Raw genomic sequence first — 24,407 nt, 5'->3', positions numbered from 1 at the left:
GTTCATTCATTATAGATTCTAATCATACTATACATATATTGGCTCCAAATTATTCTGGGTTCATACTATATATATAATCTATAATTACTATAGATTGATCATATATATGTATATTAGATCTAATACATCAGATCTCGCGTTGTCTACGCAATAAATCACTGGTTAATTAAACAATCACAATTTAATCCTTTAACTGACTAACTAATTAGTACTGAATCGAGAATAAATTGATCGCCAGAATGAATCAGATCTACTCGCGTAAAAATTGATCATGATGGATGATATGGTTCAATTAGGAAATACATTAAATTGGAAGTAAACGTTACAACTATACTATAATTAACGATAAAACTCAGGCTTTTTCATGCAAACTACGTAAAGAGGTGTATCAGGTGTAGATATGAGGACTGGAGCTAGGAATTGAATGAGCTAGCCAATGCAAGTGATTAAGTGAACATGGTTTATAGTTTATGGTTTTGTTTTTAGCTTTTCTGATGTAAGTGGAATGATGACGAACTCACTTTGATGACGAACTCAACATTATGTAAGTGGAATGATGAAGCTCTCACTTTGAGTCTCGATGATTAAAGACATTTAAAATTATACATTATAATAGTAAAATGTTATTCTTGAGTTATAAGTAATGATACAGTAAAACTGAGATCAAAGCCTATAACTGATGCGGGTGGTTGAAGTGAAGAGAGTATCGGCGTTATTAGACTCGTGTGTGAAATTATTGGCCGTTTCCGCGCACACCCGAAAAAAGTTGGGCCGTTCAAATGAAAGGACCCTTTTTAAGTGAGCCCAAATCCATCAGTAAACAGGCCGACCGCCGATGGGGATCCATTACGGAAATTAAGGAGGAGAGACAGACGACGTCGTAGCTAGGTTTGTCTGATGATTTATAAGTGGGGTGGGGACCTTTCCATGAAGGCGATGGGTTTGATCAGATTAGGATAGCTTGCCTTTCCAATCGAATTATCTTAGGATTGGATTTACAACTAGTCAAACGTACCGTACAAACAAAAATTACAACAACAACAAAGAAGCAGCAGACGCAGATCTACTCTACTGCTCCTGTCGATTTAATCTCAGACTTGGTGTTTGCCTCACCTATCCATTCATCCAGTTCCAGTTGCTACTTTGCTCGCCAACTTCAATCATCTCATTTGCAACACGACAGATCTCTGAGATTCTTATGTGCGTCTTTGCTGTGATTTGAGGAGGCTTTTAATTATAGGGGATATCTCCAATGGGTTCGACACAGTCCATGCAAGTGGTGGAAGAGAGTGAAGAAGAAGAAGACGAAGACGAAGAAGAAGAGGAAGGAGTAGGCAACGGCATTGGGGCGCCCATCCCAAGTGTACTGGTGGACAAGGATGATGGTGATTTGCTCAACAAGGTTCTGGAACAAGAACCCGAGATGCTCTGCCACGCATCCGCATCGCCGCTCTCTCCTCAGCTCTCCTCCCTCGGCACTCCACGACTGGGACCCTCCATCAAGGTGTGGGACCCTTACAACGTCCTGGCTCCCCCCACTCATCACTCCTCCGTCTTCTCCCGCAGCTTCTCCATCGACGACGACCGCTTCCTCACCACCACCGAGGTCTTTCTGGTTTGTCACGGCGAGTGTGAATTGAATTTGAGGCCCGATTTGGTGGGTGGGAGGTGCCCCCAGGCTGCCTTGACTCCCAATGGCAAGAGGCAAGCCAGGGCCTTGGCCGTCTTCTTGAATTCCCAGAGGGTCACCTTCAATGCCGTCTACACCTCCCCTCTCGATCGTGCGCGCTCTATGGCGGTTTCTGTCTGTCAGGTATTCTCGATACACTCTGTTGCTCTCGTTGATCCTGCCTCACCATGAATGCATTCTATTGTTAAATGTTTGATTCAAATGACTAATAGCATGTTTTCTACTTTTGATCTATCATTTCAATGTGTTAATTAAGCTATAAAACAAATTACTTGAGGAACAGTTCTCGTTATGATTGATGAACACCCATTCAATCAATCCTTTATAAAACAAATTATATGAACATGTACGAAGCTGTAAGAGAGTAATGCTGTCGTATAATTTGGCAGATCCTGTGTTCTAAATGGTCAATGTAAGATTTTGTGTAGCTAACAACATATGGTTAGGAATAAAGAGGAAGAAAGCTTCATCTAGTCAACTCGATTGCCTTCACTGGAGGCTGTAATTGCTATACATATCAGTACTCTCGCTATCATTTCATGTACTGTACTGAAGTTGTCACTGATGTTGCTCCCAGGACATGTTTCAATACTTAGCTGCTACTTTGCTTTCACCACTTCAATATAATATCTAGGATCTTATGTCTTTGAGATCCAAGCAGGAGGAGGATGTTGATTAGATAATTGTAACCAAAATTGGTTTGGCTGAATTTTTGTTGTCTTGTAGTGTTTAGCACACTCGAAAATTTAGGAAGTCGAGTCTGAATTTTATAGTGTTGGATCCCAATCACTTTGGTCCTCCTTCAAAGGATTTATATTAAACGTATGGCATCTAAATGTTGGTGTTTACTGATATCAGCAGCTTACACAATGGGATGTAATTTTACGTTTCGGGGGTATGATATAATTTGATGCAACTTGGATAGCTTTGTCTGACTGTAAATGGATGCGGCAATGCAGGAAATGAATTTTCCAGTAGCACAGATTCAAACCTCCGATGCACTTGCAGAGATGAGCCATGGGCAGTGGGAGGGCTGCTCGTGGTCTGAAATATACACAGCTGAAGTTTTGAGCTTAATTGATAGACTTCAGCCTGATTTCTCTGCACCATCTGGAGAGTCACTTAGGCAAGTAGAGTTTCAAATGGTCCATTTTTTAAATGGGACAGTGCTGGGGTTTCCTGAGAAATTGAGAGCATACTTCCCGTCGCACAATCAGAATGAGAGCCAAGGGTTCTCACACCCTAGTTCTCATGCTTCAACCAACTCAATACATGACCGAGATGGACCTTCCCTCCCACCACCTCAATGGGATCTGCTTAATAGGCAACGGCAGGGGATCTTGAGGAAAAAGTCTGGAAAGAGTAGGCTGCAAGTTGTGACTACTACTGGAGATCATGAGGTTGAGGATGAGGTTTCCCCAAGTGAAATCAGCCACCAAAGTTCGCCACATGATTTAGTTGGCCGTATGTCCTCATCTGTTCCTTGTATTGGTATTTTCAGTCACGCAGTACCAATCAAGTGTCTCCTCACAGGCATCCTTGGTTGTAGCCCAGTAATGTCGCACAAGATTTGCATAGAAGACTCTTCAGTGACAGTTTTGCAGCATTCGTGGAGAACAGGTTGGCAGATTAAAAGGTTGAATGATACCGCACACCTCAGGCTAATGTAGATGGAAATTCTATCACGCATTATGTTGACTTATGGGGAAGTGATGTTTAAGTTCTTGGCCATTATTACAAGGAAGAATGCAGCGTATGAAACAACACAACAGAACAGAACACACGATTTTGCTTAGATTTGCAATACCCTGCCATTAATTTGTTGTACCCTTTGATATATTTATTTTGAGATTGACAACTCCAAAGAAGAATACATTGTTGTTGGAGTTGCATCTTGTATTGGATGATTCATTCGATTTATAATTTTACGGAAGGATATGTGAAATTCATGTATTTTCTATAATTAAAAAAAATTACGGAGATTCCATAATCAGAAGGTTTGATGAGCTTATATGTTACATCCTCTACACAAGCTACGATTCAGTCTTGGATTTCAAATGTGCACAAGTGCAGGTCCTGCAACTAGAGTGTGAGGGAATGCTGCAACTCCCTCATACAGTGATACCTGATATGCCCCTGCAACTAGTAAGTTGGTTCTTCCATCATTTTATATCAGTGATTTAATGGTAGGTAGAATTGAAATGCTGGCCGGTACTTAGCAAGTTAGATGATCAAGTGCTGCTGAATGTTCAGTGCAGTGGTTGTAGTTACTTGCTCTCTTTTATGTTTTTACCTTTGAAATTTAACCAGTTTTGTAGTCCATGTTTTTTCTCTACTGTTCTTCTTTGGAAATATGTAGGATGCATGAAGGCATAGTGCCAATTGCCAAAGCCATGCCAGGGAGGAGACACAACATCACATGGGAAGGGACATCGCGTCCCTTTCTACATCATCGACATGTTATGGTGAATACGTATATAACTCCTCTTGTTATTCTCATGTGATAGTGATTAAATAAGCTGGTGTTTTATAATGAACTATGTATGAGAATGATGAGATGAACTTGCATTTGAATAACAACAAAGTTTGGTTCTTTGCGACTAGTGTCATATCAAATGCAATCCTGCTAAATGTATTTGATTCTGGCATCAGTTAAAAAAAAGCTTCATGTTAATATAACCACATTGTTAATTTTTGGCCCGGGTATGACCTGTTCATATAGCTTGAATCGGAACTATGATTGGTTACGTTATTGGAAGAAACTTTGTTACACTCGGTTTGCACTTGCTCACGTTTTGTTCTTCTTCTCTGTCGCTCCCTGCTATTTGTGTAGTATATAACTGTCGTAATCGTCAAACCACTTAGTATTAGCGGGAATGAAAGCTCAAAATCTCCAGAGGCAGAGCAAACGGAAGGATTTATAAATGAATGAAGGCGTGAATGAGGATCTCTAAGTTGAGGTTGTTTCTGATCATCAAACGCCAGCATTCAAGTTGGAGCAAACCCAACCCGAACCCGAACCCGAACTCCAACCTCACAGCGTGGTTCAACAAATACGTGGACAAATCCGATGTCTCTTCCTGGAACTCAGTTATTGCAGACCTGGCTCGGAGCGGTAACTCCGTCGAAGCCCTCCGAGCCTTCTGCTCAATGCGGAAGCTCTCTCTCAGACCCAACCGCTCCTCCTTTCCCTGCGCCATCAAATCCTGCTCGGCATTGTTGGATGTTCACTCCGGCAGGCAAGCTCACCAGCAGGCATTGGTCTTCGGCTTCGAGTCCGATCTTTTCGTCTCCTCTGCTCTCATTGACATGTACTGCAGGTGTGGTGTATTCAGTGATGCATGGAAAGTGTTCGACGAAATTCCTCACAGAAATGTGGTCTCTTGGACGTCCATGATCACTGGCTGCTTGCTGAACGGTCACAACCGCCAAGCCTTGTTACTTTTTAAAGACTTGTTGGTTGATGAATTTGACAATGACGATGTTGAAATCGACCCGGTTTTGCTTGTTTCAGTTTTATCGGCTTGTTCGCGTGCATCCAGCAAGGGGCTCACCCAATGCGTTCATGGTTTGGTGATGAAGAGGGGGTTTGACGAGGATTTAGGTGTTGGGAATACCTTGATGGATGCATATGCCAAGTGCGGAGAGCTCGGTCTGTCCAGGAAGGTGTTTAGTGGGATGGCCCAAAGGGATTTGGTTTCTTGGAATTCCATGATTGCAATATGTGCACAAAGTGGATTGTCCAACGAGGCATTGCAAATGTTTTATAGAATGGTCAAGGAAGGTGACTTCCTCTACAATGCAGTGACATTGTCAGCTGTGTTGTTAGCTTGTGCACACGCTGGAGCTCTGCTGGTGGGGCAATGCATACATGATCAGGTACTCCAACTCTTCTTTCAGTATCACTAATTTGCTTTCTGTAAAATATGTCTCAAGTGGCATGTATGTGCTTGGTGTGCTAGTCCATCATTTCTGGGTTATGATTAGCAATCCACAGATTACTACAAGCATTGATCTTCTTAACGTGTACTGTATTGCCAATCAGTAGATAAATAAATAAAACATATATCTCCCATCTTTTTCTACAGGTTGTAAAAAAGGGCTTGGAAGAGAATGTGATTGTATCCACCTCTGTTATTGACATGTATTGCAAGTGTGGGAGAGTTGACATGGCAATGAAGGCATTTGATTGCATGAAGGAGAAGAATGTCAAGACTTGGACTGCCATGGTTGCAGGTTATGGAATGCATGGTCGTGCCAAGGAGGCTTTGGAAGTCTTCTACAAGATGATAAGTCATGGCATTAAGCCAAATTACATAACGTTTGTGTCGCTTCTAAATGCTTGCAGTCATGCCGGTCTATTAGAAGAAGGATGGTATTGGTTTAATACCATGAACCATGAGTTTGGTGTGAAACCTGGGATTGAGCATTTTGGGTGCATGGTGGACCTTCTTGGGCGTGCTGGTGATCTCTCTAAGGCTTATGATTTAATAAAAGGAATGGCAATGAAGCCAGATTCTGTGGTCTGGGGTTCCTTTCTTGGGGCTTGTAGGATACACAAAAACGTGAAGCTTGCAGAGATTTCTGCTAGAAAACTTTTTGAGTTGGATCCAGATAATTGTGGGTACTATATTTTGCTTTCAAATATATATGCTGATGCTGGGAGATGGGAAGATGTTGAGAAGATGAGAGTACTAATGAAGAATCGTGGATTGGCTAAACCTCCTGGATTCAGTGTGGTTGAACTGAAAGGTACGGTTCATTTATTTTTAGTTGGAGACAGAGAGCATCCTCAGCATAAAAAGATTTATGAGTATCTGGAAAAACTAACAATCAAGCTGCAAGAAGTTGGATATGCACCTGATATGGCTTCAGTTCTCCACGATGTTGATGAGGAAGAGAAAGAAATGACCCTGAGAGTTCATAGTGAGAAGCTAGCTGTTGCCTTCGGAATAATGAATTCTGTACCTGGTACAACAATTCAAATCATCAAAAATCTTCGAGTATGTGCAGACTGTCACACTGTGATCAAGTTGATCTCCAAGGTTGTAAATCGGGAGATTGTAGTAAGAGATTCAAAACGGTTTCATCACTTCAGGGATGGGTTGTGCTCTTGTGGAGATTTTTGGTAATTGCTTAGTAGGAACTAGGATTGGATCGGTAGGCAAATTTGCCTTGGAAAACGAGGTTACTGATATAGAGATGATATGGTTCATTGTATGATTTGTATCTAATGGACTATAGAGATATATACACTAATGACACCAGGCATTGTCGAAATTTACCTCCATCTCCCTCTCAAAATTTAGCGCTTCTAGTCTCTAATTTTGCATCTTCAGAAGTGCTCATGGTTTAGATTCGCGAGCTGAGAACTTAAAACTCAGCAAGAAAGTAGAGACAGACGAAACAGAAAAACCGCCATTTCTTCTTCTGTTGCTATTATCTTTTTCCCAGGCCTGCGGGTCCTAGGCTGCCCCTCTGCTATCTGTTCTCTTAAAATTCATCCAAATGGGAAGGAGCTGCAGTATTCATCAGAAGCAGCAAAGCCAAGGTAGTTATAGGATCCCAAGTTAAGGCATCGACTCGTGTTTGAGGTGAAGTCTGCATTACGATCGAGCAGATTATGACACCAGATAACTAATAGAACATTACAAAAATGCTTACGTATTGAATGTGTAATCATAAAATTATACTCGAGTGTCTTGTTGTAGTCATTGGAGTAACGTTCAACCACATCAAACCAAGCATTAGGAGCACTTGCAATTGGCCTATTAAAACAGTCCTGGTACTCTGGTAGTCTTTCAAACATTATCAATCAATCTGTAGAATCGCACGAGAGAGAAAAGACGTGACTAGCAAGGACCACGCGATCCATGCGCGCATCCATCTCAATTCTCCTAGTCCCGATCAAGGCCGCCCTCCACTCTCAACATGCATACACATAATTAAGGGAGTATAAAGACCGGGATTAATCCTTTTTATACGTACGGATGGTACATCTCCAACTAGAAAATAATTTAAACAAGCTAGTGATCTCCCAACTTGGGATAAGCTGGTGATGAGGCTGCAATTCTTGGTGAATGATCCAAGTTAGCGATTTGCTAGACATCATCACGTTTGGTCAGGAAAATTTGAATGTTGCAATCCTTGAAATAACTGGAAGTGCTTTTTAGTTAGCTGATCTCGTTGTCTTTTACTTTAACTGATTATAAGGAAAAAAAAAGTGAGGACTTTTTTTACCAAAAAAAAAGTGAGGACTTTTGTAGCTAACTAGTGTGTAATTCTAAAACGAAGAAGTAAAAGTACGTATCCATATAGTTATCATATCGCGTATCTGTGTAGCCATCTTTACATTTTGGCCTAACCCACCACTCTTTATTTGAGTGATGATTTGGATTAACCTACGTCACAATTAATCAAACACGTTATGTATATCGTATATGAGAACATTTTCAATGAGGACCATTTTGTTGATGACCAACTAATGACAAAAAAAATTCACATACTTTTCGATCTTATATTTAGATTTCAACTGTTTAATTTGTAAATATATATAAGTAGATCATATTTGTAAATTTTTATTTAAATTGAAAATTATTAAGACATTAATATATGTGATTTACTCATACCTATTCATCATTATGAACTTAAACAGTTCATGTTTGATAATTTTTTAGTCCATTTACTACATTGATCTATTTTGATATCTTAACCATTACTAAATTGGCTAAAAATTTGTACATATAATCTACTTATATAGATCTAACATTTAAACGGCTATGATGAAAAAATATAATCGAAAAATATGTCTAATTAATATTTAAGTCTTTAGTCCTCAATTAATCATGAACAAGATATTCGTATACGTAGGTATTGTTTTCATCTTGTATTTGGTATACGATCTCGAAACCAGCATGTCAATCACAGAGAGAAAAGAAACCCCACCATCACATGGCAAGAGCCCATAGTCCAATCATATCGCTTTTTTTTTTTTGCAAACACAGTTACTTGTTCTGTTAGCTGCTCTTGTAGATAGGATTTGCAAGATAAGCATTAAAACCACCACATCATTTCTGATTTTATTTCTCTCATCATCTTTCACTGCAGATCTGAGCTCAACTGATTATAATCATGTCAAACAACTAAAGTGATATCATTTCACTTGAGGTTTGTTAGCTAGTTTATTAGCTTTTCAATCTTCTTAGATCTGCTCCGTTTCATTCATGTAGATTTCTCAGATTCTCCCAAAAGGTCCTGCCCTTCTGGGTCCGAGTCTTGTTACTTGTTAGATTGAAATCCAGGGCTTAGATCTTCCCTTTTCGTTTGTTAATACTGGCAAGTGGGCAAGTCCATATCTTTGTTTCGATTTTCTGAAGAATATGGTGATTGAATGGTAAAGAGGGAAAGATGAATTACTTCCCAGACGAGGTGATAGAGCACATCTTCGGCTTCGTGACGAAGCAGAGGGACCGGAACGCGGTGTCGTTGATGTGCAAATCATGGTATAAGATAGAGAGATTCAGCAGGGAGAGAGTGGTCATTGGCAATTGCTATGCCATCAGCCCTGAGAGAGTCATTTCACGCTTTCCGAGACTCAAGTCCCTTACTTTGAAGGGAAAGCCTCACTTTGCTGACTTCAATTTGGTCCCTCATGACTGGGGAGGCTCCGTTGACCCTTGGATTGAAGCTCTAGCTGATAACCGTGTGGGCTTGGAGGAGCTCAAGCTCAAGAGAATGGTGGTCTCTGATGAAAGCCTTGATTTGCTTTCCAGGTCCTTTCCCAATTTCAAGTCTTTGGTTCTTGTTAACTGCGAGGGCTTTACCACTGATGGCCTGGCTGCTGTAGCTGCCAATTGCAGGTTAGTTCACTGTTTCGTTCCAATGCTTTGTTGCTAATTTCGATAGTTTGTGGAATGTGATTTGTAGTTGTTATGCTTTTCGTAATCTCTGCCCACTTGAGTTAATACTATTCATTCAGAGTTTAGGGGGTTTGGGTTTCACTTTTAAGCTATCTTAACCTGTATATCATGCCAATTGATGAGCTTTAACCCATCAACTTCTTTAGATTTTATATTCTATCCAAACTTTTAATCGAATAGAATTGAGTTTTACTGGACATTGTTGTATGCTTAACTTCATCCAATGTGTGTTCTATATAGGTTTATTAAGGAGCTGGATCTGCAGGAAAATGACATTGATGATCATAGAGGCCATTGGCTTAGCTGTTTTCCCGAAAGCTGTACCTCTCTAGTATCCCTGAATTTTGCATGCCTGAAAGGAGAAATCAATTTAGCTGCTCTTGAGAGACTTGTGGCTAGATCTCCAAACCTCAAAGTCCTGAGGGTTAATTGTGCTGTCCCTCCCGACGCTCTCCTAAAGTTATTGATGCAGTCACCTCAACTCGTTGATTTGGGCATTGGCTCTTATGTTCTAGATCCTGATTCTGAGTCCTACAGCAAACTGAAGGCTGCCATACTTAAATGTAAATCAATTAAGAGCTTGTCAGGGTTTTTAGAGGTTACTTCTCGTTCTCTCCCAGCTTTCTATCCTATATGCTTGACTTTGACATCATTGAACCTTAGCTACGCTCCTGGAGTTCATGGTAGTGATCTCATTAAATTAATTCGCAAGTGTGGGAGGCTTCAAAATTTATGGGTATGGTCTTTCATATATTTTTACTGCTTTTTATTGTTCCTTGCTTGAAAAATCGTTGACAATGTTTTCTGTATGCATACAGATACTTGATTGTATCGGAGATAAAGGACTAGCCGTTGTAGCTTCAACCTGTAAAGAATTGCAAGAATTGAGAGTGTTTCCCTCTGATCCATTTGGAGTTGGGCATGCTGCTGTGACAGAAGAAGGCCTTGTTGCCATATCTGCTGGCTGCCCAAAGCTTCATTCTTTGCTTTACTTCTGCCAGCAGATGACCAATGCTGCTCTGATTACTGTTGCCAAGAACTGCCCTAATTTCATACGGTTCAGGTTGGCACTCCTTGATCCCATGAAACCTGACCCTGTCACTCTGCAGCCACTAGATGAAGGTTTTGGGGCAATTGTTCAGGGATGCAAAAAGCTTAGGCGGTTGTCACTCTCTGGCCTTTTGACCGACCAAGTTTTCCTTTACATTGGGATGTATGCGGAGCAGCTTGAGATGCTTTCTATTGGATTTGCTGGAAATAGCGACAAAGGTATGCTTTATGTATTGAATGGATGCAAGAAGCTAAGGAAGCTCGAGATTAGGGACAGCCCTTTCGGTGATGGGGCACTTCTGAAGGACGTGGGGAAGTATGAAACAATGCGATCCCTTTGGATGTCCTCATGTGAAGTAACTCTTGGGGGCTGCAAGACTCTTGCAATGAACATGCCGGGCCTTAATGTGGAGATCATACATGAAAATGATCAGATGGAATTTGTTCTTGATGATGAGCAAAAGGTAGAGAAGATGTATGTCTACCGCACATTAGTAGGGCCAAGGGAAGATAAGCCAGCGTTTGTCTGGACTTTGTAGCTGCTTCTCTTGTTTATTTAGACTGTTGATTTCTTCTTGTTATAAAGCACTTTGGTTACTGAGTTACTGATTAGCAGATCATAATCCAACATTTGAATTAGTGATAAAATGTTTGAATTTGGATATTGTAACCTTTGGTGTTAAGAATAGATTCAAATCAGCATTCCAATAGATGGTTGGTTGATGATGGATGAGTTTGTAGCACATTATTCAGAAAGGGAATTCAAGGAAACTACCTTTTACCAATGACACCTTAAAGGCCCTGAAGGTAAATCCCATCATATGTTACCCCTATTCACGATTGTGTTCTTAACCAGGTTTTGGAGAAATCTATTTTTTTGAACGGGGATGTAAAATCATAATATCATAATTACAAGTTCTCGGATATAAGTTTGTTCTTCTGGATCCTATAACATTATGTCCAACGAGGCATTGCAAGTGTTTTATAGAATGGTGAAGGAAGGATAATGCAGTGACATTGTCTGCTGTGCTGTTAGCTTGTGCACACGCTGGGGCTCTGCTGGTAGGGCAATGCATACATGATCAGGCATTCCAACTCGTCTTGCAGTATCAGGAATTTGCTTTCTGTAAAATATGTCGGGAGTGGCATGCATGTCCATCATTTCTGGGTTATGATTAGCAATCCCACAGATTACTACAAGAATTGATCTTCTCAATCAGTAGATAAATAAATAAGACATATATCTTCGATCTTTTTCTACAGGTTGTAAAAAAGGGGCTTGGAAGAGAATGTTAAACAGCAAAATCGCCATTTCTTCTTCTGTTGCTATTTTCTTTCGAGATAGAATTTTTGCTCACAGTTTCAAGCATAGACAAACAGTTTTGTGAGCTTATCATATCATGCAGGGCCGGACCTGAGATTTTGAGACATGAAGTGAGTTTTCGAAATAGTGCATTCTAAAACCAACTTTATTTTATACTGAATAACATATATATATATATATATTGAATATCATATGTAGATAACATATTCCAAATATTTAATCTTTTCTTATAAAAGATATCTTTTGTATTTAGATATACAATACAATACACGCAAATTGTACACGCTAGTACGTACCTAAGACTTGTAGCGTTCTTATAATACACAATTGAATCAGCTTTATTAGAGTTTATTAAAAATTAGAATGGTATAATCACATACTTCAAACCATGACACGAAGGTTAAAACAAAAGTAGTCATGCTTGTGATAATTAAGTCACACTACCCAGTAATATTGTGTTGTCATGGTGCCCCTAAGGTGCTTGAGGCGGTTGTCTCTTAGGCCTCTCCTAAGGACCGGACCTTATATGGATGTAAATTATGCATATAATGTTGAGTTGATTATACAGAAAGGTAAGCAAGAATTGTGTTGTCATGGTGCCCCTAAGGTGTTGGCTAATTCCGAGTCCACGATGAAGCAATTGGACGATCACGTTTATTTTCCCGAGATATGATGCATGTCCTGCGAATATGCGAATCCAGCTTGTGGTCAATGGTTGAGTTCAACGCATGCTATTTTCCTTACTAAAATAACACATAATTTTCTTTGCTTGAACCCTACAAAGAAACAAACAAACGTTATAGGTCTAATCTCCCTCCTTCCCTCCCTCATGTTTATTAATGACCATAGAAAAGTCAAAGTTAGAAGAATCAAAAGGGCAGACGAAGAAACCCTAAGAGGGACGGATGGGCCGCCGGGCCCAATAAGGTGAGTGGCAAAGTAGTAATAAGATGGGATCGTTAGGGTGGAAGGACGCGAGGGGGAGAGTGGCGATTGGCTTATAGCAAAACCCGGAATAGCGTACAATATTCCCAACAACAAAGGCAGAGGCAGAAGCGAGAGTCTGGGAGAGCACTCGCTTCTTCCATTCCATTTTCAAATCTCAGATTTCTCTCTCGACCAGAAAACAATGGATCTCTCTGAAAAATCGTCCCGTCAGTCTCTGATTCCTAGCTTCCTCTACGGCTCCTCCTCCGCCAAAACTTTTGGCCTCGAGAGGATGCTTCACGCCGCCCCTCTCCCCGCCGCCAAGGTCCAGCCCAAGGCCTTCGTCATTCCCGCTCCCGCCGAGCCTGCCGGGAAGATCGAGATGTACTCGCCGGCCTTCTATGCTGCCTGTACTGCCGGTGGTATTCTCAGCTGTGGTCTCACTCACATGGCCGTCACTCCACTCGACCTCGTCAAGTGCAATATGCAGGTCCCGATCTCTCTCTCTCTCTCTCTCTCTCTAGATCTGCTTCTCATCTTCTGAATTTGGACCTTGACCTGAATCGGATCTAGCCTTTTGAATTATTGTCATTTGCTTGTTTTTTGATTTCTTTGATGGATTTCAGTTTCTCTTTTGTTTGCTTGCTGTGCATATATTAGTTAGGTGGTGATTTTAGATATGGTAATATTAACATTGGGCTAGGCTACGTTGATTGCAGATTGACCCTGCAAAGTACAAGAGCATATCTTCTGGTTTTGGAATTCTGTTAAAGGAGCAGGGTGTTAGAGGATTCTTCAAGGGGTGGGTGCCTACCCTCCTTGGTTACAGTGGTCAAGGTGCCTGCAAGTTCGGCTTCTACGAGTTCTTCAAGAAGTACTACTCTGACCTCGCCGGTCCTGAGTTTACTGCCAAGTACAAGACTCTGATCTACCTTGCTGGTTCTGCTTCTGCTGAGGTCATTGCTGATATTGCACTCTGCCCCTTTGAGGCTGTCAAGGTCAGGGTACAAACTCAGCCTGGATTTGCCAGGGGTTTGTCTGATGGGCTTCCCAAGTTTGTCAAATCTGAAGGCGCTCTTGGGTACTTTATTTCTTTCCCTGTCTATACACTGCAGTTCCCACGAGCATACAAAGAGCTCCTTTGTGTTTGATTAACTTATGAATGATTTTTCCTTGCAGGCTGTACAAGGGAATTGTTCCACTATGGGGTCGCCAAATTCCATGTAAGTTGGCAATATCTAACTCCCGTTTTGTAAACACAATTTGCATTTTATTTTCTGATTTGCTTTCCGACAAAGACGAATCCTGGTAACAGATTTGCATGGTGATAAAGTTGTAATTTCCATTGGTCATTTGAGTGAAAAAAATTGCGTCTACTTTTTCCTGTTCACTGGTCTGAAGTTTGTATCCTGTGCTTTCATTTTTTTTGGGGTGGGTTGCTTATTTCTTCTCAATGTCAGCTTACTAGCAAGATCCATGGATCTGTGAGGTTATTAATTCAAATTGGACGGTTGGTGATAACTTGAGCTGCCATTCTGATTACAGTAATCAGAGTTATCATCTGGTTCAATTCAGTTTGTCCTATCAATTTATTCTCAACCTATTGCCAGTTTACTACATTCTTTTACTTTTTTTGAAAGTACATTCTTTTACCTTGTAAAAGCCCATTTAATTGTTGGACTTTCTTGTACTGCAGCTAGCTTGGTAAATGAAAAAAAATTAAAATAGCCTGTTACAACATAGTACTGTTGTTCTTGCTTCACTTTGCTTGTACTTGAACAAAAGTTTTGCTGTTATAAAATTGAATTACTCGGTGTTACTGCAGACACAATGATGAAATTTGCATCCTTTGAGGCCATTGTGGAGAATATCTATAAATATGCCATCCCCAGACCCAAGGATGAGTGCTCCAAAGGTTTGCAGCTGGGTGTGAGCTTTGCTGGTGGATATGTGGCTGGTGTTTTCTGTGCTATTGTGTCTCACCCTGCTGACAATCTTGTCTCTTTTCTGAACAATGCCAAAGGGGCAACTGTTGGTGATGTGAGTGCTTATGATTTTAAAATCATTGTTGTTGCAGTACATAACCTTGCTTTACTTTGTTTTGACTTCTTTGTGTCTTCCGGTGTGCAGGCTGTGAAGAAGATTGGGGTGGTTGGTCTGTTTACCCGTGGTCTTCCCCTCCGGATTGTCATGATTGGAACTCTTACTGGAGCTCAGTGGGGTATCTATGATGCCTTCAAGGTCTTTGTTGGACTGTAAGTCATCACTTCTGAATCTGTAACTACAACTTTCTGTATCAGTTGTTTAATGAGCTTTTAACTCATACACAAGTCTGGTATAATTTCAGGCCAACCACTGGTGGTGTCACTCCTCCTCCAGCTGCGGCTGCTGGTGCCGCCTCAGAGCTTGCTAAGGTCTGAACTGCTGGATGAACTGCCATATCAGCTCTTTTGTCAAAACTAAAAAGATTGTCATAGGAATTAAATAAGCATAGGTTTGCTTGAATTGCCTCCAAGCAAGTGGGGAGTATTGTTTATTTTGCATCCGGATCCTGTATCCAATTTTTCCATGTTGACTAGACTGGCTCTATGAGGATGGTTTTGCTCTCATCCTCAAAACGATGTCTTTGTAGTTAGATCAGGTAAATTTGAAAATTCATACTAGGTTTGAGGGTTCTCCCTTTTTGAGAATAGGCAACGAAAATAATGTTAGATTCGGCCTTTTGTTTACCATCTGAATCATGGGAACTATGCCTTAATGCAATTTTTTTTGTCGTTTGATATTGTTTCAACTTGCATGTGAATTCCTTCAATTAGATAACACTCGTCTCTATTTCTCTAGTGTTCTAGTCCCCACGCATAGGCCTTTGGGATTGCCGTGCTATATAACACGGTTTTTGCAGCTTATTCATAAACTAAAAAGATTTTATTTGTTCGTTTTTTTAGTTATGCAATAGAACAGGATAAACATCGTTCTCGTTTTGAAAATACTGAATTTAACAATCCGATAGCAAGTAAACTCGTACATTATTCTCCTTTGTGTGACAGATTTTCTAGTCTGTACATACAGAGAACCTTTAACATTATAAAAACATTCGTTAACAAAGATATGAACAGCTTGTTGTTACATTGAACAGCTTAAGTGAACCTCAAAGGAGACATCATACCTTTTTCTTTTTTTTTGGGAAATGCCTGCATATATATTGTATCATTGGGTTTACTCATCAACTAAACGGATCCGCCAAGTAATATTTGGTTCGTGTCACGCATATAAAAACGGTACAATAAATGTATTTCAAGATTTGTAAATACTGGCAAATAGAAACCAGAAATCGTACTAAAACTACAAATTTCGAGATAGTTTAACCTCCCATAAATTGTACTCTCATAAAAATAGATAAAACTCCCAAAGCGGCACTTAGAAATAGTTAACAACGGATACCGTTATTGATCCAATGTACAATGTATTCTCGAACCCGTCTCAACAATTATTGCTGTCCAAAGAAATCCTCAGATTCAGAATTTGAAACTGAGACACTTTATTGTGCTGCACGGGTCAAACAAGATTGATAGTAAATGAAACATACGGATGCGCATCCGCTTCACCTGCTAGACCAGCCATTGCTCCCCCAACTTCATCTTCAGTTTTCCAAAAACTGCATTTAAACATCAGATTGTAAGCATACTGAACAAGTTTAATGGGAAGAGCATATCACGTATAAAAGTGTCCCCTTAAGTTATTGACAGGGTGCCTGATGTCATCTACACAAACACCAAGTACATGACTCCAAGATCACAATTCATTCGTGCAGATATACTAGTGTTCTTTAAAAAGAATTGAAGTTCCTCTTTCGTAAGATCCCATGTATTCATTCCTTTGGCACAGACAAACATAGCTTGCACACTTGCCTGTTAGAACTGTCGCACAGCCCTTCAAGGATTGATCGTACTTTCTTCTCACTCTTTGTAACTGGAGCTAGAACACATGCCTGAAATATCGGTTTAGTATTAATTGATTAATAGAAAACGAGTGCTTGGTTGTAGAACAATTATACGGAAATGAACTATGAACTAAGACTACAAAAGTTCATTACCAAGAAAGATGGAGGTAAACCATATCTCAGAATACTCTCAGCAAACACTCGCACAGCACAAAAATGCATCCAGGAGCTAAACACCTGCAGGCATATGAAATCATGAAATTTCCAATCTGTCATACTAGAAGAGGATGTAACTAAAACCTTTCTGAAAAAAAAAGAAGAAGAAGAAGAAGAAGAAGATGTAACTAAAACAAATAAGAGTTCCTGAAAACTGAGATACACAAACTCAGTAGCTACTGATATCAGGCAACATTTTAGTTTAAGCTTAATCACGAGATATCTTTATTAAATAAAAAATTTCAATTCATTATAATCCCTACTGACATGTTCTTGCTACTTTTTCAGTAACAGATCACATTAAGTGACCATTACCATTGCAGAAACCAACAAGATGACAAACACCTTTAACATTGTATCCCACAACTATGTCAACACACCAAGATAGTTTTTCCAGTGAGAAATTCTAATTACAGGGTTCACAAGTTTTAAATATCAAAGTTTAATAACTTAACACTTACCTCCCCATAACTGGTATAGCACCAATGCAAAAGCGAGCTTCTTAAATTTTCTTGGTCTTGTACCAACTTTTCCAACTCCTGCTTTCGACTTTCTTGTGCTTCAGAACTATATTCAAAATCACGAATCTGAAATTACAAGATAAAGTTCCTCCAGTCAATCATAAGATTTCATGCAACTAAATTCTGGACGGATGTTTTCTGGCAACGATAGGCTGCCAGAAAATAAATCACACGCGCAGCAGAAGACAATATCAACTTTCTATCTTTCATATAAAAAGCAGACAAGGCTGCACAAATCACTCACTTGGAAACCCTTTTCACGAGCACTTGTTCTAAAATTATCAGCAACTCGACCAAACAGTGTTACACTGTAAAGAGCATATTCATTATCTTCAAATAACTTCTTAGAGGACCTTGGGACCTGAAGATTGATGATAAAGATCAATGACTGAACCACGCAGCTCACAACAACAAAGTGACATTCTTTCAAACTTTGAAAGGTGCTGGATTATCCAATCAACCAATTTCAACCTTGAGTAGGTGATGAAGTACATGATATGATGAGAAGATTACCACATAACTAGTCAAGGTCTCATAGCTTGACAGCCAATCCTTCTGAGAGTACTTGGGGACAATTGCAAGGAGGGTCACCAGATGTTCTGAGACAACGATGTCCTCTGATTTCACTAAATTGGAAAGATCACGGACTGCTAAGCTAAAACATGAGCGAAATTGGTCAACAAAAAATCATAAAATATAACCCAAATGATTGCAGTATAGTACGATTTGAACAATGAAGTTGAACATTAATACCTTCCACTCTGCTTTCGGTTGATAGCATTAAGTTGACTGCGGACATTGTTATACTCGGCTACCCGAACCTAACATAAAAGTCATAGGATAATATAGTGATTATTTTCTCTGGGCAAGATTCAAAGACTAAATAAATAAAGATATCAATCAGAATTAAGCAGACTTAATTTGACAACAAAATAAGAAAAAGAGAGGCTTTCGGAAACGATGCTGTGGGCGGCAGCAGGGCCATGGACAGTGGGTGTAAACTTTCTCACAAACATAAGTAACGGCTTCGCAATCAATTTTAAGGTAGAAAATGACTACTAGATAAATTTTCTGCTTTCATCTGGCAAATGGCACCCTCTTTGTTACCTCCAATTGAAACAGATATAAACCAGTCGACTACATTTCATTTCATTTCATTGACAAGTTAGGGAACATGAGGAAGTAGACGGAATACCTTGAGATCATCCTCAATCTTTGCGACTTGAGCATGAATGCTGTCAATGACCTCCTTCAAAGGAGACATGGTTGGGTACTTGGCCTCATCCCAAACGAATCTAGTAATGAAAAACTCAAAATTCAGTAGCCAGCCAGAGACACGATTCGAAAGCTGATAAAAAATAATGATGTGAATGAAACCTGGTGAGGTACGAATCAACAGGGACTCCATCGACGGTGAGAGAGCTGCTCTCGACACCTGAAATCCTCTCAAGCTCCTCGATCTGGCGCCTGATCTTGTGAGAAACACCCTCCACGAAGTTGTTGGACTGCCAAATTTTCCAAATTGGCATGTAAAACACATGGAGATTCATGAGTAAGGAACCACAAGATGATGATTCTACCTTTAATAGATCGTCGCTGAGGGAGAGGAGAGAATCGAGGGTTCCAACGCGGAGATTGGGAATATTGAACTGTCCCAGAAATAAACAGAAGAGCAGATTAGAGAGATGAATGAAACGGAGTCAGATCTTGGAGAAACAGAAGCAAAGACTCTACTCTGTAGAGCGGAGTGTCGAAGGAATGCTTGGAGATTTGATCTTGGAGGCGGTTCCATAAAGACGATGCCGAGTTTTGGACAGGCAGAGACACCACCCAGTACCTGCTCGCCATTCCTCTCTTCTCTTTTCAGATTTCAGCCTGACATTCCTATTAATATCATCAACCAATCACCCTCGTGCCACCTCATTTTAGTCCCAAAAAAAACTGCAAAAAGATAAACTCGCCCACCGTGGGGCTCGAACCCACGACCACAAGGTTAAGAGCCTTGCGCTCTACCAACTGAGCTAGACGGGCAACTTGTTACCATTCTACGCTCCTTCCTACTATGTCTCGTTCTAATTTTGTGCAAACATGTAAGAAATGAACTGTAGATATGGGATTGCCAATTGATTTGCCACAGCTAGCGTTTATTGCTGCTTATATGTTTCCCGGTCTCAGATGGATTCCAGTTTATGCTAAAATACAAAGCATGGCAGCATATCTCAAAACAAAAGGTTATTGTCCCAACATTGTGGTGTTAGCTAGCCATTTAGGCACCCTAACATTACATGTTTATATTAAACCGGCCAGATAGACTGTTGATCCACTGCCCCTATCTGTCCAACTACTTTAATAGAACTCATCAAGAGACAGGTTCTCAACAGACCCAAAATTCTCCTGCAGACGCCCATTTGATCTTGATAAGTTGGTCATGGATCCTCCCAGAAAATCAAGGAGAGAGTCGTTTGAGAAGGCAGTGGTGTCATACACAAAAGACATGCCTGCATTAACATCTGGCTTATCATCATGTTCCATTGTTGGCATGTAAAACGAGCTACACTTGTTAGCCTGCTCAGGGAGTGATTCATAAAGCATGAGCTCATTCACAGCATTGTTCATAGTTTCTTCCACTCCATATACAGTATCATCGTAGTTGTCGTCATCATCTTCTTGGTCGGAGTTTGCCTTTTTAGCTTGAATAACCTGCCAAAGACACATGAATTAACCAATGTCTCTTTATTTAGTTCCGTCAGTACTCCATTAAATTAAGCTGTGCACTCTATAAAACCTACACTCGTAAAACAATATAGCGTTAATACAGCAACTATATCAAGTCACCGTACATATTTCTGGTTTGCACTATCCTCATAGACCATGATGAAATCTCCAAGACGTAAGCCATGAGTGCTGACAAATTCTCCTGTAAAAATCCAGCATATACTTTACGTACAAGATTTATAGTGGAACATTTTGAAGTCAGCATATAATAACTGACAAAAGCAGAAAAGTTATAGGCAAGTAAAGGATGTGTACCAGTGTTCTCCAGCACATACATGCGGCTGTTATTGTTAGGCCAAAATCTGCTAGAAAATTAACATAACAGATATTGGTTGACCATATATAATTGTCTAAACTCTAAAGAAAATGAACTTATGATTCAACTTATATGTTTGATCCTCAAAGCTTGGAAGATAGTCGTACTAGTTCAAATTTGGAATGGAATATGTTTACTCGGAAACAAAATGAAGTTATATTCATATAGATATGTTTAGGAAGTAGTAGAACCTGTACTTAAAGCTCCAAACATGCACACCATCCATGTCATCCATGCTGATAGGAATCCCTTCCTTAAACTCCAGGGCTGGGAGATGAGCCTCAGCGGCTTTCTGGAACACAATACCAACATCGATATTAAATAAATCAGTGTCATTCAATCCATAAGTAGATGAACTCTATACGTAATTTTTTGCAGTTGTCTTCAAAATAGTGCTACCATCTAGCCATCATCATATACGCTACAGTATTCATATTGACACCATTCTTAAGCATGATGCCTTATCTGGAAAGATCAGAGAATATTCGAGTAATTAACAATAATAAAAGTTGGCAATCCAGTAAAAATTATCAAACCTTAGGGAGTACCACCCTTCTGAGACTGCTCACATCACTGTTCCTAAGTTCCTTTTGGAAAAGAAATCTCAACCTTGCAGGATCAGTTACCTGGTAAAGCATCAAGAATCATTTTTAAAAATAATACACATGCAATGAAGAACACTTTCTTGATCAAGCATAGATAATTATAATAAAGGAAAATTGTGTAACAGTCATTTTGAAAAGTACCAAATGTGTTTGAACTATTGATAACAACAACATATTTATATAGTTATATTCACACGCCTAATACAATAAGAAATTTTAGGAATATTCTTCAAAAATCAACAGAAACACCTAATCATTTCTTTCGATAATCGACAAGGCTCCTAATCATTATCTTCAATTATCGACAAAACACATAATAACTTTAATTGATGATCGACAACAGAGACTAGTCATTTTGTCAATAATCCACAACCCACCTTGACTATCTTGTCCTATCGTTCAAAACGTGCCATATATGTTCTAGGGAAGATGAAAGGATAAATGGAGAACATCACCAATGTCATGTTAGTCTTCGAAGAAAAAAGAAAAACAATATATTACGTACATCATTGGACAACATGAGGGAACCAAATCGTGATTTGCAATAGGGTGCTTAACTAAAATCTGCATGATTATTGTTCAGTAAATGAATTCCTATTTATCTTAGAGCTTACAACATATATCTTCTACCACTCAGTAGTATGTCATATATAACAGGACAAACCAATCCATGAATACTCCTTGAAGAGAAAGAATGAGCTCATCCATCCCAAGGATAGCTAAAAAAATATGTGACCATACTTTATATTAGAGACTGAATCTATCATCACTATTTACATAGCGGCACAAAACGTTTACGTGGAATTTAGTATAAAGCTATAAACATTAAAACCAAACAGAGTAATAAAATGTCGATCTAGAGTTTTGAATGAGGTTTAATTAAAGCTCGGTCAAATTCTAAGATCTGAAAAAGATAAAGAGCTCTTTTTCCATTAAAACTAAAATTATGTCGTAGCTAGCTAGAGTGCCTCAAACTCGTTCTTGTAAAATTGACACATATTGAAATCGATCGAATTCATCACACGGGTTAATCGATCAAATCCTGCCCCTGAAGACAAGATATCGGGCCGGATCTACAACATCCGAGTCCAAAGTCACTGGTTGCTTGTTAAACAGTCACAGATCCAACAAAAGCTAAAGAAAACAAACAATAATTCAGGACAATTAACAGAGAGCAAGTCAAAACTTGAAGGTTAATTAGGAAGGGAAGAGGGAAAGGGGGAAGGGGAAGATAAATCTCACACGTGCAGGTAGGGAAGCGGAAGGGAGCACGTGGGAGCTGGGGATGGCAAAAGAGAGCTGAAAGTTGAAGGTGGTGGCTCGCCTCTGCCTCACCATCCGTTTCTTCCTCTGCACACCAAAAGTTGAGACGGCATGAACAAGGTCACGCATCGACCCGGGATGACCCGACCCGTGAAAGGAGGAGTTGACATTGTTGAGGGTGTTGCGGTTGCTGTCAACCTCCTGATCACGAGTAGTAGTGGTAGTGAGAAAGCCGAGCTCGTTAACACCTGCCCTTAAGGTAAAGGCCTCGGTTTTGCTGTGGAGTGCGGCGTGGGTTTGGTCCATCATCATTAGCTGGCTGCAGCTATATGATCGAGGGCTTTTCTTTTTCTCGGTTAGAGCTAGCTGCTTCCTCTCTTCTTCTGCTGGTCTGGGTTTGTGTGAAAATGTAAGTAACGACTACTGTAGCTCAGTGCAGATCCAAATTGAGCTACCTTTGGACGCTCGGCAATCACGAACTGGGTGCTCTTTGTACTAGTAGAGGTGACTCCTCCCCTCCTTCTCTCTCTCTCTCTCTCTCTCTCTCTCTCTCTCTTTGGTGCTATTTTTGGCAAGATAGAGGAGGCCGGGTTTTAGTGCCTGGTTTTGGATCTTCAGTCATGACATTTGTGCAAGCTGCATTCCCCTCTATCTCCTTTTTTACACCTCTTTTGTTTTCATTGTGTGGTTACTATTGTTTATGTAAATGCGGGATAGTGGGTATTCATCCACAGGCAAATTAGGGTTTGAGGTGATTACCGTGGCGCAGAGCAACCTGGGTTGCATGACAAATGTACAATATGCATTCATGGGCGCTCTGAGATTAAGTGGAAGCGTTTTGGTAAAATCAGTGACTGTGGTAAAGTATAACTGTGGTTAGGGAGGAAGAGGATCGGATAGGGGTTAGCGTTGAGAAGTGTGGAGTAGTGCAGTGGAGGTAGTTGAGGAATGGCCAAGAGAGAGGGGACGGATGGACGGTGAAGGAAGCAATGTCACCGTACAGGTGTTGCAAAAGTTCTGAGGTTTTTCATGCACCAGAAAACAATGGCGGGTTTGGGCTTAATGAGCTTGAGCTGGTGTATTGAGCTTGGCCTTATCTCTCCCTTTCTTTCTCTCCTTCATGTGATCGAAACGGAAAACCAAACACAAACACAAAACCATGTGATGTACACTACTCTCTCTCTCTCTCTCTCTCTGCAATTTGCAGTTCCATATATTCATTCCAGGAAAAAGAGAGGGAGAAGAAGGAACCGCTCTACGTAATGATAAATATTAGCAGGGGAATCTTTGCGTATGCTACACTCGTACCATATATAAGCTTATCTGCTTATGTCCTTATTGTTTCCTGTATATTTTCTATATAGATCGAACGAATCATGAGACATTATTGAGACCTAGCTCCGAGCTTTCCTTCTTCCAGATAGGGAGGGTACCGGTACTGCTATTTAGCAAATTGATCATGGAAGATTGATATAATTTATCTAGTCTCTACGGAAGAGATAAATTAATTAATCGACTGGAATATTGTCAGCTAATTAATTCATGAATTCAGCTAATTATTATTGGAGAGAAGTAATAATTGTGTACTGAAAGTTGTTCTCATCTGTCCAAAGCAAAACTCCCATATTTTCCTCTTTACCGTCAACAAGTCGATCAGTGTCGCTGCCACTTGGACGGCATGCACAGGAAATTAAACCAAGTCACTAGCTACCTATTTACCTCCCAACTCACCACTTGCTTCGTTTTGAATGTCACCGATCGAGTCATTCCCATTGCATTAACCATGTTAACTTTGTTGTCTAATTATTGAAAACCAAGCTAGCTTGCTTTCATAATCCAATTTCAAATTTTCAGTTCTTTC

General features: G+C 40.1%; 6 protein-coding genes and 1 non-coding gene across 7 annotated transcripts; 4 read left to right on the top strand and 3 right to left on the bottom strand.

Annotated features, from left to right (window-relative positions):
* The first annotated feature begins 1,004 nt into the window (after positions 1-1,004).
* On the top strand, positions 1,005-3,674 carry LOC126798842 (uncharacterized). The gene is made up of 2 exons (XM_050525905.1): positions 1,005-1,813; positions 2,650-3,674. Exons 1-2 carry the CDS (start codon positions 1,253-1,255, stop codon positions 3,358-3,360), a joined length of 1,272 nt encoding a protein of 423 aa, XP_050381862.1. The 5' UTR covers positions 1,005-1,252; the 3' UTR covers positions 3,361-3,674.
* An 862-nt stretch (positions 3,675-4,536) lies between these two features.
* On the top strand, positions 4,537-7,183 carry LOC126800060 (pentatricopeptide repeat-containing protein At3g26782, mitochondrial). Its single transcript, XM_050527343.1, has 2 exons — positions 4,537-5,569; positions 5,779-7,183. The coding sequence occupies exons 1-2, from the start codon at positions 4,631-4,633 to the stop codon at positions 6,820-6,822; spliced, it is 1,983 nt and encodes a 660-aa protein (XP_050383300.1). The 5' UTR covers positions 4,537-4,630; the 3' UTR covers positions 6,823-7,183.
* Positions 7,184-8,731: 1,548 nt separating this feature from the next.
* On the top strand, positions 8,732-11,385 carry LOC126800062 (protein AUXIN SIGNALING F-BOX 2-like). Its single transcript, XM_050527345.1, has 3 exons — positions 8,732-9,549; positions 9,850-10,345; positions 10,428-11,385. The coding sequence occupies exons 1-3, from the start codon at positions 9,098-9,100 to the stop codon at positions 11,196-11,198; spliced, it is 1,719 nt and encodes a 572-aa protein (XP_050383302.1). The 5' UTR covers positions 8,732-9,097; the 3' UTR covers positions 11,199-11,385.
* Positions 11,386-13,010: 1,625 nt separating this feature from the next.
* Positions 13,011-15,701, top strand: LOC126800066 (mitochondrial phosphate carrier protein 3, mitochondrial). The gene is made up of 6 exons (XM_050527348.1): positions 13,011-13,400; positions 13,630-13,991; positions 14,090-14,133; positions 14,736-14,950; positions 15,041-15,165; positions 15,258-15,701. Exons 1-6 carry the CDS (start codon positions 13,113-13,115, stop codon positions 15,328-15,330), a joined length of 1,107 nt encoding a protein of 368 aa, XP_050383305.1. The 5' UTR covers positions 13,011-13,112; the 3' UTR covers positions 15,331-15,701.
* Positions 15,702-16,133: 432 nt separating this feature from the next.
* On the bottom strand, positions 16,134-19,463 carry LOC126800064 (V-type proton ATPase subunit C). The gene is made up of 11 exons (XM_050527347.1): positions 19,322-19,463; positions 19,168-19,236; positions 18,965-19,092; positions 18,783-18,882; positions 18,341-18,408; positions 18,101-18,242; positions 17,832-17,948; positions 17,528-17,653; positions 17,004-17,087; positions 16,819-16,898; positions 16,134-16,565 (listed from the first exon to the last, which is right to left on the bottom strand). Exons 1-11 carry the CDS (start codon positions 19,433-19,435, stop codon positions 16,466-16,468), a joined length of 1,128 nt encoding a protein of 375 aa, XP_050383304.1. The 5' UTR covers positions 19,436-19,463; the 3' UTR covers positions 16,134-16,465.
* Positions 19,464-19,545: 82 nt separating this feature from the next.
* Positions 19,546-19,618, bottom strand: TRNAK-CUU (transfer RNA lysine (anticodon CUU)). Its single transcript has one exon. It is a non-coding gene; the product is annotated as a tRNA-Lys (tRNA).
* Positions 19,619-19,933: 315 nt separating this feature from the next.
* Positions 19,934-22,858, bottom strand: LOC126800067 (B3 domain-containing transcription factor FUS3). The gene is made up of 6 exons (XM_050527349.1): positions 22,526-22,858; positions 21,215-21,304; positions 20,870-20,970; positions 20,618-20,664; positions 20,428-20,504; positions 19,934-20,287 (listed from the first exon to the last, which is right to left on the bottom strand). The coding sequence occupies exons 1-6, from the start codon at positions 22,856-22,858 to the stop codon at positions 19,934-19,936; spliced, it is 1,002 nt and encodes a 333-aa protein (XP_050383306.1).
* Positions 22,859-24,407: the final 1,549 nt, after the last annotated feature.

Source organism: Argentina anserina, chromosome 6 (genome assembly GCF_933775445.1).
Source record: "Argentina anserina chromosome 6, drPotAnse1.1, whole genome shotgun sequence".
Classification (NCBI taxonomy): Eukaryota; Viridiplantae; Streptophyta; class Magnoliopsida; order Rosales; family Rosaceae; genus Argentina; species Argentina anserina.
This window is presented reverse-complemented; position numbering and strand designations above follow the sequence as displayed.

Coding starts and splice junctions, on each gene's coding strand:
- LOC126800064 (XM_050527347.1), bottom strand. CDS start 19,435: ATGGCGAGCAGGTACTGGGTGGTGTCTCTGCCTGTCCAAAACTCGGCA. Junction 19,237..19,321: donor TCGACACTCCGCTCTACAGA/GTAGAGTCTTTG, acceptor TTTCTGGGACAG/TTCAATATTCCCAATCTCCG. Junction 18,243..18,340: donor AACCGAAAGCAGAGTGGAAG/GTATTAATGTTC, acceptor CTCATGTTTTAG/CTTAGCAGTCCGTGATCTTT.
- LOC126800062 (XM_050527345.1), top strand. CDS start 9,098: ATGAATTACTTCCCAGACGAGGTGATAGAGCACATCTTCGGCTTCGTG. Junction 9,550..9,849: donor GCTGTAGCTGCCAATTGCAG/GTTAGTTCACTG, acceptor TGTTCTATATAG/GTTTATTAAGGAGCTGGATC. Junction 10,346..10,427: donor GGAGGCTTCAAAATTTATGG/GTATGGTCTTTC, acceptor GTATGCATACAG/ATACTTGATTGTATCGGAGA.
- LOC126798842 (XM_050525905.1), top strand. CDS start 1,253: ATGGGTTCGACACAGTCCATGCAAGTGGTGGAAGAGAGTGAAGAAGAA. Junction 1,814..2,649: donor TGGCGGTTTCTGTCTGTCAG/GTATTCTCGATA, acceptor GCGGCAATGCAG/GAAATGAATTTTCCAGTAGC.
- LOC126800060 (XM_050527343.1), top strand. CDS start 4,631: ATGAGGATCTCTAAGTTGAGGTTGTTTCTGATCATCAAACGCCAGCAT. Junction 5,570..5,778: donor GGCAATGCATACATGATCAG/GTACTCCAACTC, acceptor CTTTTTCTACAG/GTTGTAAAAAAGGGCTTGGA.
- LOC126800066 (XM_050527348.1), top strand. CDS start 13,113: ATGGATCTCTCTGAAAAATCGTCCCGTCAGTCTCTGATTCCTAGCTTC. Junction 13,992..14,089: donor AAATCTGAAGGCGCTCTTGG/GTACTTTATTTC, acceptor TTTTCCTTGCAG/GCTGTACAAGGGAATTGTTC. Junction 14,134..14,735: donor ATGGGGTCGCCAAATTCCAT/GTAAGTTGGCAA, acceptor GTGTTACTGCAG/ACACAATGATGAAATTTGCA.
- LOC126800067 (XM_050527349.1), bottom strand. CDS start 22,858: ATGATGATGGACCAAACCCACGCCGCACTCCACAGCAAAACCGAGGCC. Junction 20,971..21,214: donor GAAGGGTGGTACTCCCTAAG/GTTTGATAATTT, acceptor ATTGTGTTCCAG/AAAGCCGCTGAGGCTCATCT. Junction 20,288..20,427: donor ATAGTGCAAACCAGAAATAT/GTACGGTGACTT, acceptor TGTCTTTGGCAG/GTTATTCAAGCTAAAAAGGC.